The 14,643-nt window shown below is 50.6% G+C and overlaps 1 protein-coding gene, 1 long non-coding RNA gene and 1 other non-coding gene across 5 annotated transcripts in view; 2 read left to right on the forward strand and 1 right to left on the reverse strand.

Moving 5' to 3' along the window:
* ACTN1 (actinin alpha 1) overlaps positions 1-1,777 on the reverse strand; it is a 96,759-nt gene extending 94,982 nt beyond the window's left edge. For 2 of the 3 annotated variants that reach the window (XM_030319401.1, XM_030319399.1), the window contains exon 1: positions 1,328-1,432. In XM_030319401.1, the coding sequence (XP_030175261.1) occupies positions 1,328-1,432 (105 nt within the window). Of the gene's footprint in view, positions 1-1,327 lie in introns of all 3 variants that reach the window. The other variant, XM_030319397.2, reaches the window with a different exon arrangement.
* On the forward strand, positions 776-9,433 carry LOC115516608. The gene is made up of 3 exons (XR_003969602.1): positions 776-882; positions 5,935-6,094; positions 7,654-9,433. It is a non-coding gene; the product is annotated as an uncharacterized LOC115516608 (long non-coding RNA).
* A 4,550-nt stretch (positions 9,434-13,983) lies between these two features.
* TRNAK-CUU lies at positions 13,984-14,056 on the forward strand. The gene has a single exon. It is a non-coding gene; the product is annotated as a tRNA-Lys (tRNA).
* Positions 14,057-14,643: the final 587 nt, after the last annotated feature.

Here is a 14,643-nt window from a genome sequence, read left to right on the forward strand (position 1 = left end):
GGGCTTAGGATTCCTGAGTGAGCTAATACAGGATGCCTTTGGCTGAAAAAAAAAAAACTTCAGTCGGCTCCCTAAACTCCCCCCCTTTTAAGTTTAAAAAAGGGAATGAATGTTACCATTTTTGGACATGAGCGTTCTCCCTCAAGCCCAGCCCTAACCGCACTATCCAAAGGGACGCGCCATCCTGTCCCCCCCATTCCCAGATCTGCGGGGGGGGGGGGATGAAATGAGGAGGGACCGGATGGGAGCGGACAGCGGGGGAGGGGGGAGAGGAGGGTGTTCAGGGTACGTGGCCGCCTGGGGCAAGAGCTCACAGCGCGGGCAGGAAGCAGAGGCAGGGTTGGGGCACCCTCCTCCCCCTCCCCACAAGAGTGGTTTCTGACCTCTTCCTGCCGCCGGCCACTGTGCCCAGGTCCCATCACCAGCTCTGAGCCCAGCCCCCGTGGAGGGTGCGCACCCGGCACACCTCGTCTGGGACTCTTGGGGAAGGTGCCTGAGCAGGGGTTCCCCATTGACTGACCCCAAATATCTCAGTAAACAACCTCTTGCCCTGGAGCCCTTCAACTCAGATCAAGTTGCCCAAATTCGCCTTCTCCCGAGAATAAGCGGGGGTCGGACTGGCAGGACGCAGACGCAAAACCCCCATCTCCGCCGGCAGCTGAGTTAAGCAATAAAACGGTTGGTCGTCCTGACCCCGCCCCCACAGGGCCAGCTGGAGAACCCGCTTATGCCCCCCCAGTTTCCTCAGCCCCAACCCACTCCAGCAGGTCCACCTCCAGGCAGACCCGGAGGCGGCTGCCAACCCCTGCGGCGCCCGCTTTCCCCTCGGCCTGCGGGCTGGGGTTGGGAGGTGCAGAGTCGCGTGCAGCTCGCCTCCTGCAGGTACGGAGCCCAGGGTGGCCCAGGAAGCGCGCTGCCACCGCACGCCAGATGGAGAGGCGGCCAGGGGGCGGGGAAGGGAAGGGAAAATCGATCCGGAGCAAGCAGCCACCGCGCCACGGCTCAGCCCCAGCCTCCCAAGCACCTCCCTCCACCCCCTGCCCACGCGGGGACGGTGCGGCTGCAGCCGGGTGGCCTGAATCGCGGACCCCAAGGCGACCTGCCCGCCGGCGGCCCCACCTCCCCGCGTTCGGGCTCCGGCGTTCGCGGGCTCTGGGAAAGGGGCTCTCCCGCTTCCGCCCGCGCCTGTAACCCAACACCCCACCTCGCGGCGGCCGCGCATCCCCCGCCCCCGCTCGTGCGAGCCTGGAATCCGTTCCGAGCCGGGAGCGCGGCTAGCGGAGCGGGCCGGGCCGGGGTGCTACGGCGTGCTGGGGCTGCTGCTGACCTTTCTCTGCTGCTTCTCCCAGGCCGGGTCCAGGAGCAGGTCTCGATCCCAGTCCTCTTCGGGCTGCATGTAGTCGTTGGTTTGCTGGGAATCATAATGGTCCATGATGGTGCGCGCGTGCTACAAGCTGGATTTCTTCCTCCACCTTCTCTCGGGGCGGCGGTGGCGGCTGCTGCTCCTGCCCCGGCGTGGGGAGGGAGTCGGGCCGGACTGGGCTGGGCTGGCGGGGCCGGGCTCGCTCCCCTGCGCCCGGTTCCGCCGCGGCGCTGCTCGCGGTAGCTGCTGCTGGCGGCGGTGGCGGCGGCCGGCTGCTGGAGCTCGCGGACTGCCTGCCTGGGACCTAATCTCCACGCACAGTGAGCGAGGCGGACACACTCGCGCTGCGGGAGCAGAGGCGGGCGGGGGCGGGGGGAAGGGGCAGAGCCCTCCCGAGGTTCTCCATTGGCCAGGCCGAGTTGCCCAAACTTCCCCCCATCGCCTTTCATTGGGAATTCCTGGCATCCGTCAGCCGGGCCGCGGCGCATATAGGTGGACTGGGCGGCCCCCTCCCGGCGCGCACGCCCCCGCCCACTCCCCGGGTTCCCACTCCCCCGCCGCTCATGTGACACCGGCTTAAGCCGAACGGGACCGAAGCCGGGGGACGCCTCCCCGAGCTGTGGGACCGAGCGGCAGCGCGCCCCGGAGCCCCAGTCGCCGCCTGGGACTGGACACGCTCCCCGCCCGCGGGAAGGCGGCGAACTCCGGCGCGCCGGCCTTACTGCTCCCCGGACGCGCTCCAAACCCCAGGCGGCCCGCGGCTGGAGAAGGGACGCGAGGAAACCCGGAAAGCGTTTCATTTCTCCTTCCCAGGGTCCGGAGAGGTCAGCACCCAAGGAAAGGGGGCAGGGAATGCTGGAATGGAAAGGAATTTCCCGGGAATTTCTTGACCATCCCTCCCGCCTCCGCCCGGCCCCGCCCGTCGCGACCGGGCAGACCCCTGCCCTACGAGAGAGAGCCCGTATCTTGCCACTGAATGGCACTCGGGAGCCTCAGAGCTTTCCCGCCTCGCCACCGGCTCCTTTCTGGCCCGATCTCGGTCTCAGGGGACCGCTCTGCCTAGGGGCTTCCCGGGCAGCGCTTACGTCCCCCAACTTTCTGTGATCCTCTGTCGGTCCCCGCGGGCGGACGGGCCGGATCTACCCTCGTATACACCTGGGCAGCACCCTGAAAACTGGGACGGAGGGCCCTGAGTGGTTTACCCACTCCACGCCCCGCCGCCAACACACACACCTGACAAAAGGGGAGACTGAGGCTCAAAGAGTTGGGTTCGAAAAGGTATTTAGCAGGTTTTCAGGACTCCACAGACTGACCTGTAACCTTAGGCCTGATAAACAAAGCCTTATTGTTATTGGAGGAAGAAAGAGGGCGGGATTGGCTAAACACCTCTCACTTCTTGGTGCCTGCCTGGGCTTCCTTCCCCAGGCCTAGTAAGGAGGGCCTAAACACACTGCCCCAGCTGTGACAGATACTGGGAAGAGGCAGCCCTGACCTCCTGGTGGGTTCCTCTGAGGGATCCCAGACCGAAGAACAGTAGGAGCAAGCAGACCTCCGACAGGTCATGGGCATGGTGGGGCTTTTATATTGGTGCCCTGAGGATTAGCTGAGCCAACTCAGGGACTCCAGCGTGTCACCCCAGAGGGGAGTGAAGGAGTTAGAAGAGTGCATTGCCAGGTAGGGCCATGAATTAGGATACGTGAGAGGCCACAGAGGGAAAAGGTGAAGTGCCTCCGACTCTCAGAACAGCTAGCTGATGCTGCTGTAAGCCGCTATCTGTTGCGCTGTCACTCCCTGTATCATTAGTCAACCTCATGTTTCTGCAAGTGTTACCGGTCAGCGGCCAGCACTGTGCCTGCCACCAGCCCCTGGCTGAGGAAGCACTGCCTTGGAGCCAGAGAGGGTAGATTTATAGACTATTTTATAACCATTTCTGAACTATGGCTCTAAACCTAACATAGAGGGTAATATCGTGCTGTAGCCATCCATTCACTCAATAAATATTTGCTGAGCACCGTCTGTGTGTCAGGGGATGTGCTAGATGTTATGTATATACAGATGAAAAAGACACAATTCCTTCCCCATGCAGCCCAGCCGAGACAGATACAGAAACAAAAATATACTGCAAGGAGACAGCTCTGACCACTGAGCCCAGCAGGGGAAGGGAGGCTCCAGGTGGAACTTTTTGGAGTAGGTGAAATTCAAGGGAGCCTTGAAAACAAGAGTCAGCCAGATGAAGAGTGTGGGAAGTTATTCCAGGCAGAAGGAGCGGTGTGAGTTAGTACATGGGGGCAGGAAACTGCAGGGTATAAAAGGAATGCCTAACATTTCACTGCGGCTAGACTAGAAATCCAAGGCCAGGAGGGGCAAGAGATGGGGCTGTGGAGATGGGCAGCGGCCAGACCACGTAGGCCCGGTGTACCGTGTGAAGTGTGGATCTGAGGGGAATGAGGCTGTACAGAAGCTTTGAGAACCAGGTGCAAAGCAATTGCAATAATCCGGGTAGGAATGGCCCCTTAGTCCATTTGGGCCGCTGTAACAGAATCCCATAGACTGGGTGGCTTCGACAAGAACGTTTATTTCTCAGGGTTCTGGAGGCTGGGAAGTCCAAGGTCAGATTCGGTGTGGTGAGAGCCCACATCCTGGCTCCTAGACAGCCATCTTCTGTGTCCTCATGCGGTGGTAGGAGCTCTGCCCTCATGACACCCACTCATCCTCCTAATACCGTCGCTCTGGGGGGGGGGGGCAGGATTTCAACATGTGAATTTGGGCGGGACATGAACTTCAGTCTCTTGCAAATGCAGAAGAGTGGATAGACGAGAAATACCTAGAAAATAAAACTGAGCAGCCTCAGAGTTTCAGTGTGAGAACAGAGGAGTCTTTGCTGCTCTCGACCCATGTCCCATATGGAATAGACCATGCAATTTATCTATATTATCTTAGGTAAGTTCTATTATGAGATGAGGGCTGTCTCTGCCTTACAGAGAAAACCAACCAAAGCTCAGTGAGGTAGCTAACTAGCCCCATATACACGTAACACACATACATGTGACACCTAAACCCATGCTTTGGCCCCAGTGTTTCTCAACCCTAGGATAGTTTGACACCCTCCTTCCCAGGGGATATTTGGCAATATCTGGAGACACTTTCTAGTTGTCACAACTGGCGGATCCCTACTGGCATGCAGTGGACAGAAGCTAAACATCTGTTAACAAGCAGGACAGGACAGTCTCCCCACAACAAAGAATGATCCAGCCCAAAATATCAACAGTACTAGGGTTGAGAACCCCTGCCTTAATTATTGGTTTCTAGTTTGGATGATCTGGTGAATGGTGGCAGTACGACCAACTGACAAAGAATTTCAGATTTGGGAATGGAATCCTGGATTGAACGCACGGAGCTTGAAGGGCTCGGAGAATGTTCAGATTCGGTGGTCCGGCAAGCAGGTGACCGCATGGCCCTGACCTCAGAGGAAACAGATCTGAGAGTCATCTGTGTACAGGTGGTATTGACCCTATGTGACCACCCATGAAGAATAACGAATGCCTAAGAGGGACTGGGAAGGGACCACGGCTGAACCAGGAGAAGCAGCACTTGGAAGGAAGTATAAAGAACAAGGTCCCCTGATGGAGACAGAGAGGAAGGGGTCAGCAGGAACACAGACAGCCTGGCCCACTCTGTGTCATAAAAGTCAAAGGTGTGAAGTTTCAAAGTGAGGGGAGTCAGCAACATCAGATATATCAGGAAAATAAGGCTTAACGAAGTATTCTTTGCATGTGATCATTGAAAATTCACTGGTGTCCTTTGCCTGTGGAATTTCAATAATGTGGCCAAAGCTGTGACTTTAAGAGACACTAGCCAGGAATAAAGGACAACAGTGAATATAGAAGTCCCAGAGGGGGGTCCAAAGGAGGAATTTTTTTCTTTGAATAGGAGAAACTTGAGGAAGGATTCCATTGAGAGGAAAGAACTGAAAAGGCAAGCAAGTGAAAGGTGAGAGGTGGCACAGTTTTGAGGAGACAAGACCATGTGGGTTCAAGGGTGCAGGCTGAAAAGATGGGCCCATAAAAAGGGCAAAGGGGGTGTGCCTGTCTGGCTCAGTCAGTAGACCACATGACTCTTGATCTTGGGGTTATGAGCTCAAGCCCCACATTGGGAGGACAGATTACTTAAAACTAAAATCTTGGGGCACCTGGGTGGCTCAGTTGCTTAAGCGCCCGACTTCAGCTCAGGTCATGATCTCGCAGTTTGTGAGTTTGAGCCCCGCGTTGGGCTCTGTGCTGATGGCTCAGAGCCTGGAGCCTGCTTCAGATTCTGTGTCTCCCTCTCTGCCCCTCCCCTGCTCATTCTCTCTCTCTCTCTCCCTCCCTCTCTCTCTCTCTCTCTCTCAAAAATGAATACACATTACAATTTTTTTAAATAAAATCTTTAAAAAAAAAAAAAAGAGGAAAAGGCCCTGGTGCTCTGAGAAGGGGGGTGGGGGATGAGGATGGGCGAGGGTGTCCAGAAGTGAATCTCAAGAGAGTACGGGAGTGGGTTGAAGCAATAACTGATGATCTTGGTCTTCTCAATAGGGAAGAGGCCCCGCAGGATGGACTGAAGGTGTGGAATTGACCGGTCTTTCCATCCAGGACTCACTGGTGGCCATCACACTGTGATACTAGTTCCATATAACGCCATCTCCCACAGAGAAAACAGAATTACTAAACATGCTGATTTTTTACAGATACTAAGGTATATGCGTGTTTCTAACATCCATTCTTTTCCTTCAGTCAGGGTATAATGTACAGTAAAATGCATTCCCCAAGGGTGCTAATCTTCAGCGTACAGCTCAGTGAAATGTCTCCTGGGTCTACACCCATGAAACTACTACCCAGCTCGAGATAAAACATTCTCAGCACCTCAGGTTTTCTCATGCCCCTTCCCAATCTATACCCCTGATCCACGTAGGAAGCCATTATTCTGACTTCCTACCCCCAGTGATTGTTCTCACTCGTTTTTGCACTTCATATACATGGAATCATACAGTGTGTATGCTTTGGTTTCTGGATTTTTCACGCGATTTCATGTCTATGAGATTTGTGTGTGTGTTGTGTATTGTATCCATAGCTCATTTGTTTTTGTTTTTTTCTGGTTTTGCTGTGTAGTATTTCACTGTATAAGTATATCCCAAGTAATGTATCCACTCTCTTATTGACGGGCACTTGCCTCGTTTATAGTTTGGAGCTACCATACGTAAGTGCCATGAACATTTCTATGTGTGTTTTTGGTGACCATATGCATTCATTCTCTTGGGTATACACCTAGGAATGGATTGGGTCATAGGGTGGGTCTCTATTTCATTATAGTAGCTATTGCCAAAACACTTTTTCAAATTGACGGTAACAGTTGACTTTCCAGCAGCAAGGTCTGAGGAATTCAGTCATTCCACATCCTCTGACTACAAGCTATTGTCAATTTTTGTTTTAATTTTAGCCATTATGGTGGGTGAAGAGTGGTCTCTTTTTATGGGTTTAATCTTGCCATAGGCTTATCAACCTTTTGAATAAAAAACTTCCATTCTTGCTGCCATTAATAGCAATTGATTCTTAATGTATTAGCTCCTTGAGATAAGGAGACAATGGTATGTGTATTGTATCGATTTCACCAAATTTAATTCATTCAGCAAATATTTAGCAAGCAATTGCTCTATGACCTGCACCGTGCTGGAGAATAAAGATGCAAGAATGGTCATGTCCCTCTTAGAATAGACAGTAGATGCTTAATAAATATTCCATGAATAATTGTTTTTCGAGGCTATTCAGCCCCTAGTAGGAGCTGTTTTGTTTTGGACTTGTTTTGGTGGGAAGCCATGGCCATTTCATGTGACTTTTCAATTAAAAGTTTAAGAAAAAAAACAGATTTTTTTTTTTGAGAGAGAGAGAGAGAGAATGGGAGAGACAGAGAGAGAGAGAGGGAGCAGGGGAGGGGCAAAGGGAGAGAAAGAATCCCAAGCAGGCTCCGTGCTGTCAGCCCAGAGCCCGACTCGGGGCTCAAACTCACCAACTGTGAGATCATGACCTGAGCCAAAATCAAAAGTTGGACGCTTAACCGACTAAGTCACCCAGGTGCCCCCCAAACAGCTCTTTAAAAACAAAACAAAATCCCTGGGGTCATGTGGGCAGCCAAAATGGAGTGAGGTAAGATCATGAAGGAAAATTGGAGGATTTATCTGGGAAGCAGTCCTGACTCCTCTCTTTCCAGAGGCTCAGCCTCTTTTACCCCTTTTCCATTCATTCTCTGCATTTCTCTAGGTGCGATGACAAAGGAACCGAGATCGAGGGCAGAATTCTTGCCATTCTTGCCATTCTCTGCCATGGCCAGTGGCCATGAACTGAGGCTCAAGAAGTTTGCTCAAGTCATGGCAGGGCAGACAACATTGATGTCCCTTCAGGCACCAGTCAGGCCTTTCCCTGGATGGGAGATCTCCTGACTCAGCAGTAACAGGCTCTGAGACTAGCCGAATCCACCACCAGCACTGCAGACAACTGTTTCTGCCCCAATCTAGTCGGTAATGAGTCACCCAGAAAGCCGTAAGTGCTTTGCTATTGAAAGAACCTAGGTCTGGAGTAGATGACCCAATTTCCTTGGAAAGAAGAAATCATGTCTATGAGTTCTGGGAGTACTTATTGGGCACCTACTCTGTGCCAGGCAGAATTCTAGGAGACCCATAGAAGAGCCCTATTCCTCCCAAACCTTCTGGACTAGCTGCGACCAAACAATGGGCTTCCGCCTCTAGAATTCATCATCCAAGAATCCATCAGATACTTACTGACAGGCTGAGAGAATAGAAACGAATTGGACTGCCACATGAGGTGACATAAACAATGTAGAGTACCAGCCCAGTGCCTGACATGCACCAGGCCACCTAGATGCTCAGCAGTTTCTTTTTCTTACCCCACTATGTGTCATTCATTGGCCGTGCAAGTCCCCATGAGGAAACAAAAAAAGCAGCATCTGCAAGATTCTGGAAAGTAAAAGCTCTGTGGACCTCCCAGCCCAGAGTTCCGGGGATTTCCTTCAGCGTGTCCCAAATCTCTAACCTTACACCCTAATGGTCATGGGTTCTTTATTGGCTCTTCCTAAGAGAACTAAGGACAGTAGTATTTGCAGAAGGCTAAAAGGAGGGAGGGAACTCACCATGGTTTCTTGGGTTTCTGGCTCCATAGGTCAGAGATCTCAGTTGCATTGCCGGTCCCAACAGCAGTCTAATTTATGCACGCCTTTGTCACTGAATTCCCATAGACACCATTTATGGTTGTCTCTCTAATATATATCATATACTATAGCGTTCTCTATTGTGCTTCTTTGTCCCCATGTTATTTCCTATTGTCACACTGTGGTTTCATCCCTCTTCCTTCCCCCACACGGGGCCTAGAACACCATAGGTGCTCCAGTTCAATCTTTGCTGAATGAAACAATGCGTTAGGCAAATTCCATCTCGGTGCCTCAGTTTCCCTCATCAACCTGTAGGAGGCCCTGGAAGTCCAGTCCTTTGCCATAGCCTACGTAAGCCTTTCCTAAGTCTTCTGACCACCCAAGGAGCCAGTGCTGGAGACACGGACGTGGCCATCTAGCTCACATGCCTCAGCCAGCAGCTCCCAGCCCTCACCAGGCCTACCTCTTCACCACCAGGGAAAGGTTGTTTGCCTCTAGGCCAGCTCCTGCCCCTCCCACTACACGCGGCTCAGGGGAGGAGAGAACACAGTTTCCCTCTAGCAGAATCTCTAGTAAAGGACAGGCCTAGAGCACGCAGCAGTTTGTTTCCATGCTCTGCCTCGTTCTCGGGTCTTAGGTGCCAAGTGATGGAACATCTGGCCTCTCTGGTGCCCTCTTTTTCATCTTTTGGCATAAATCTTTACCCCAAATTCCAGAGGAAATCCAGGCAGGACCCTCAGAAGTCTTCACTTCCGATTATTACCCTGAGATGGGTTCTGTGAGCAAGAGATAGTCATGCCTGCTAGCTGCCAAACCTGAGTCCTCCAAGGAGGGCCGCGAGCTCCCCCAGCTACCTCTAGCTCCCAGCAAATCACAGCTGGGAAATTCCTGTTGAGTAACACACGCCCCTGCCCCGTTTTAGGAGCTGGCAGGCAGAATCCAGGCCGGGGGAACGCGTTGCAGGGAAGTCTGATTAACCTCAGCTTCCCTTTCTTCGCTACTGGGTCCCACTGGTCTCCCACAGAAGCTGAGCCCCAGAGGCCTGCCCAGGGCGCTTCCTAGAAATGAGAGAAAAATCTTCTGGCAGCAAGGTAACCTCAGAAGAAGACTCGGGGCCAGGAGACCTGTGCCCCCCGGGCTTTGGTTTATTCACCTGCAAAGTAAGAGGGCTGGACTCACCAGATGGTGGTTAAGCCCTGAGCCCTACCCTAAGAACATCTTTCTCAGGCTCCTTCTCTATATTGCGATGACAAGTGGGTTTGAGTCCAATCTTGAATATAAACAAATTCCTCTAGGGGCGCCTGGGTGGCTCAATTGGTTAAGCGTCTGACTCTTGATTTTGGCTCAGGTCATGGTCTCACGGTTGTGGGATCCATCGACTGAGCCCCCGCGTCGGTCTGCGCACTGAGTGTGGAGCCGGCTTGGGATTCTCCTTCTCCCTCTCCCTCTGCCCCTCTCCTGCTCACTCTCCCTCTCTCTCTTTCTTTCAAAATAAATGAATAAACATTGACAAAAAAAATAAGCAAGTTCCTCTATAAGAGATACAGCGTCTCACAAAGTTACTTAATTTTTGTTTTAATGTTCCTTAAATATATACCAACGGAAAACTAGGTACACACTTGTTAAGGTTTTAGGTTTACAATTAACATAGAATAAAAACAAGCTTACACATTCCCATCTAAAAGAAACTATAAAAGCAGTAAGACTCACCTTAGCCGCTTTAATTTAAATTTGACTGTTGCTATTTGCCCAAATGAAACTGCTCCTCCCAGCATGACTGAAGTTCTGGCGGTGACAGAGTAGGTGGCCCGTTTGCCTTCAGGACGCCTGTCTTCCCGCGTGCCTTCCCGTGACTCTGTTCTACTGTCTCTGAACTGCTGCATCAGGGCATCACTTAACCCTTGGAGGGAACACACCGTTATGCGTTCAGTTCCCTTCTCCTGTGTTCTCATTAGCATTCCACAATTAAAGGTGTTTCCTTTTTTTTTTTTTTTTAAGTTCTTTTTAATCTTTTTGTCAACAGGATCCTTCTCTCAAGTTTCAATGTCCTGGGGTGGGGGGTGGGCAAAATAGGAATTAAGAAGTACACGCTTCTAGTTATAAAATAAACAAATCACAGGGACGAAAAGTACAGCATAGGGAATATAGTCAATAATACTATAATAACTTTGTGTGGTGACAGTAACTACACTTATGGTTAAGTATATAGTAATATATATAATTGTTGAAATGCTATGTTGTATACCTGAAATGAGCATAATATTATATGTAAACTATACTTCAATTAATTTTTTTTTAATTTTGGGGCACCTGGCTGGCTCAGTCAGTAGGGCATGTGACTCTTGTTTTCTTGTTTTTGTTTTTGTTTTTTTTCCCCACCCCGAGCATGTGACTCTTGATCTCAGGGGTCATGAGTTTGAGCCCCACGTTGGGGGTAGAATTTACTTAAAAAAATTTTTTTTTAATTTAAAAATTTCAGGGTGCCTGGTGGCTCAGTCAGTTAGGCATCTAACTTCTGCTCAAGTCATGATCTCAAGGTTCATGAGTTTGAGCCCCACATCGGGCTCTGGGCTGACAGTGTGGAATCTGGACCCTGCTTCAGATTCTGTGTCTCCCTCTCTTCTCTCTGCCCCTCCCCTGCTCTAGCGCTCGCTCTCTCTCTCTCTCTCTCAAAAATAAGTAAACATTTAAAAAAAATTAAAATATCTTTAAAACAAAATCTCACTGTCCTTACCTTCAAGAGAAGGAGAATCACCTTGATTCTACCTACTTCACAGGATGACTGTGAACATTCATTCATTCATCCTATCATCATTTATCTAGTACAGAGGGTGTAGCAGTGACCAGAATGGACAAGCTCCTTCCCTGTGGAGCTGCCATTCCAATAGGAGAGACTGATAATAGGAGAAATGAGGAAAATAATAGGATAATATTAAGGAAAAAATTAAGCAGGGATGGGAACAGAGTATGGGGATCCAATATATGGGTTTTCTGACATCACCAAGCAATTCTCTGATACCAACTGGGTGCCCAGCAATTCAACTCCATTCTGACAATGTCTACCTGGTGACAGCATCAGGTCCCCCGGTTAAGTGCCCAGGCCTGCAAGATTTCAGATGCCAATCGCACCTCTGCTTCAGGCTGACTGGCTATAGATCCCCGGTTCCCACAGCTCCCTCCATGGGGTTGACTGATTTGCCAGAGTGGCTCACAAAGTTCAGAGAAATGTTTTACGTATTAGATGACTGGCTTATTATAAAAGGATATAATCCAGGAAGAGCCAGATGGAAGAGATGCCTAGGGCAAGGTATGGGGACAGTGTGCCACTCTCCTAGGTTCTCCACATGTTCACTAACCCAGAAGCTTTCCAAACACCATCTTTTTTGGGGTCTTTTATGGAGGATTCATTACATGACTGATTAAATCATTGCCTGCTGGCAATTGATCCAATCCCCAACCCTTCTCTCTCAGAAGGTCAGGGAGGTGGGACTGAAGGTTCTAAGCCTTCCACCACATGGTTGGCTCTCCTGGCAACCAGCCCCCACTCCTAGGTGCTTTCTAAAAGGCACCCCATGGGGCGCCTGGGTGGCTCAGTCGGTTAAACAGCCGACTTCAGCCCAGGTCATGATCTCGCGGTCCGTGAGTTCGAGCCCCGCGTCGGGCTCTGTGCTGACAGCTCAGAGCCTGGAACCTGTTTCAGATTCTGTGTCTCCTTCTTTCTCTGACCCTCCCCCGTTCATGCTCTGTCTCTCTCTGTCTCAAAAATAAATAAACGTTAAAAAATAAAAATAAAAAATAAATAAATAAAAGGCACCCCATTAACACAAACTCTGGTGTTATTGAAAAGGGTTCGTTGTGAATATCAAGACACCTTCCTTGCTCTTATCACATAGGAAGTTCCAAGGGTATGAAGAGCTTTGTGCCAGAAATGGGGACAAAGACCAAATATATATTTGTTCTTATAAATCACAATATCTCAGGGGAGAAGTAGAGGGAAGTTACATTTTTAAAATGGCATGTTCTGGGGAGGCTTCATAGAGTAGGTAACATTTAAGACCTAAGCGAGTTGGAGGAAGCTAAAGCATTTGAGGAACAGCCAGGAGGTCAGGTGTCTATTTTGGAATAACACACAGCAGCGCGAGTGTGTGTGTGTGTGTGTGTGTGTGTGTGTGCGCACGCGCGTGCCCACACACACGGAAAAGCACAATGCAAACCTGGATATATAGTAGATACCATTGTTTCACTGCCCAGCAACCATTTCCCCTCCTGGCAACTCTGTGGTGATATTCCTCTGGGGAGGCACCTCCCCTGTCCCTGGTCTCCCCTGCTGGTAGGATGACCCCACCCCTAACCACCAGGGCTGGGCAAATGATGGGCCCGACCAATCAGAACAAAACAATTGGTTTAGGCCTCGGCGTGGGACCCAATCAGAATGAATAACACACAATGGCATTGCGGGCACCCTTGGGAGAGAGCCACAGTCTTTTCCCCCTGGAGATCCAAGCAGTAAAGATGATAGGAGCCTGGTGCTTTCCGGAGCCACCCGCTTGGAACCTGAGAAAAAAGCCAGTGCAGAGGAAGATCACAGGGATGAATCCTGGAGACATATTTTGATCCCCTGTATCAAGCTGTATCTACTTCTGGACTTCCCAGTTTATGTGCACCAACTAATTCCCTGTTTTGCTGCATAAGCTGGTGTGTCAGTTATCTATTGCTGCACAGTAATTTGCTGCAAGACGTGGTCACTGAAAAGAACATCTATTACCTCACAGTTTCTTTAGGTCAGGGATTTGGGAGTGCTCGAAGCTGCGTGATCCTGGTTCAGGGTCTCTCTTAGGCTTTCAGGCGGGGTGGTAGCAAGGACTCTGAAGGCCTGGCTGGGCCTGAAGGATGTGCTTTCACAGTGGTTCACCCCATGGCTGTTGGCAGGAGCCCTCAGTTCCCTGTCACGCGGGTTCTGCATAGGCTGGGTGAGTGTCCTCACAACATGGCTGCTGACATCCCCTGAGGAAGAGACATCCAAGAGAGCAAGTGAGGCGTGCCCTTTATAAGCTCGTCCCTGAAGTAACTCTGAAGTGTTACTACCTCAAGCCCACGCTCAAGGGGAGGGAAGCAGACCCCTCCTCTTGAAGGGAGGAAGATCAAAGAATTTGTGGACATATCTGAAAACCACCACACCTGGCTTAACCTTGATGTTCTGTCACTCGCAACCACTAGAGTTCTGACAGTTATTCAGGAGTTTATCACAATTGTATTATGGCTGTTACAACATGGCTCTTGGCAAAAGCAACAACAACAAAAAAACCCCAGCCGCCTATAACGTGCTAACAACGTACATCTTATAGATGCCAATTCGATCCTGTCCTAGGTAAGCTCAAAAACCTCCAATGGCCGTCGTGGTCCAAAAGTTCAAATTTCTTGAGGGGGTCCAACTGGCTCAGTCGGTAGAGCATGAGACTCTTAATCTCAGGGTTGTGGGTTCGAGCCCCATGTTGGGTGTAGAGATTACTTAAAAAAAAATCTTAAAAATAAAGTTCAGATTTCTTTACATCGGGCACATAGCCACCACAGCTTGCTCCCTGTGCCCTCCCTACCACCCTCCTAAAACCTCCCTGCTTCAGACCCTCCTAGCTGCTTGCTTTTCTCTGAATATGCCATATTTCCACATCTCCGTGCCCTTGTCCATGCTGTTCTAGCTTCTCCATGTAAAGCTCTCCTCAAAACCCGATTCATATGTCACCTCTTCTGTGAAGACTTCTCTGACTTCACCCCAAAACTGATGATACTACTGAGCTTCAGGCCCTTCATATTTATTGTGTCCAAATCCATAACCCTGAATTTATGTGCTATTTATATTATCCCCATATACAAATGAGGGCCCAGTATACAGATCCGGGGTCCTCTAAAAAGGGTGAGGAGCTTCCTTGCAGGCATCGGGCCGGTGAGCAACACAGCACATGTTGGCACACCCTGTTAGTTAGTTATTCCTTCCTCTTCCGCTCCTAAACACTGTGGTCGTGTATACTGTGTATAGTTATCCACGAATCCGGCTCCCCTGACAGATCAAGAACTTCCTGGGGGCCTGG

Source organism: Lynx canadensis, chromosome B3 (assembly GCF_007474595.2).
Source record: "Lynx canadensis isolate LIC74 chromosome B3, mLynCan4.pri.v2, whole genome shotgun sequence".
Taxonomy (NCBI): domain Eukaryota; kingdom Metazoa; phylum Chordata; class Mammalia; order Carnivora; family Felidae; genus Lynx; species Lynx canadensis.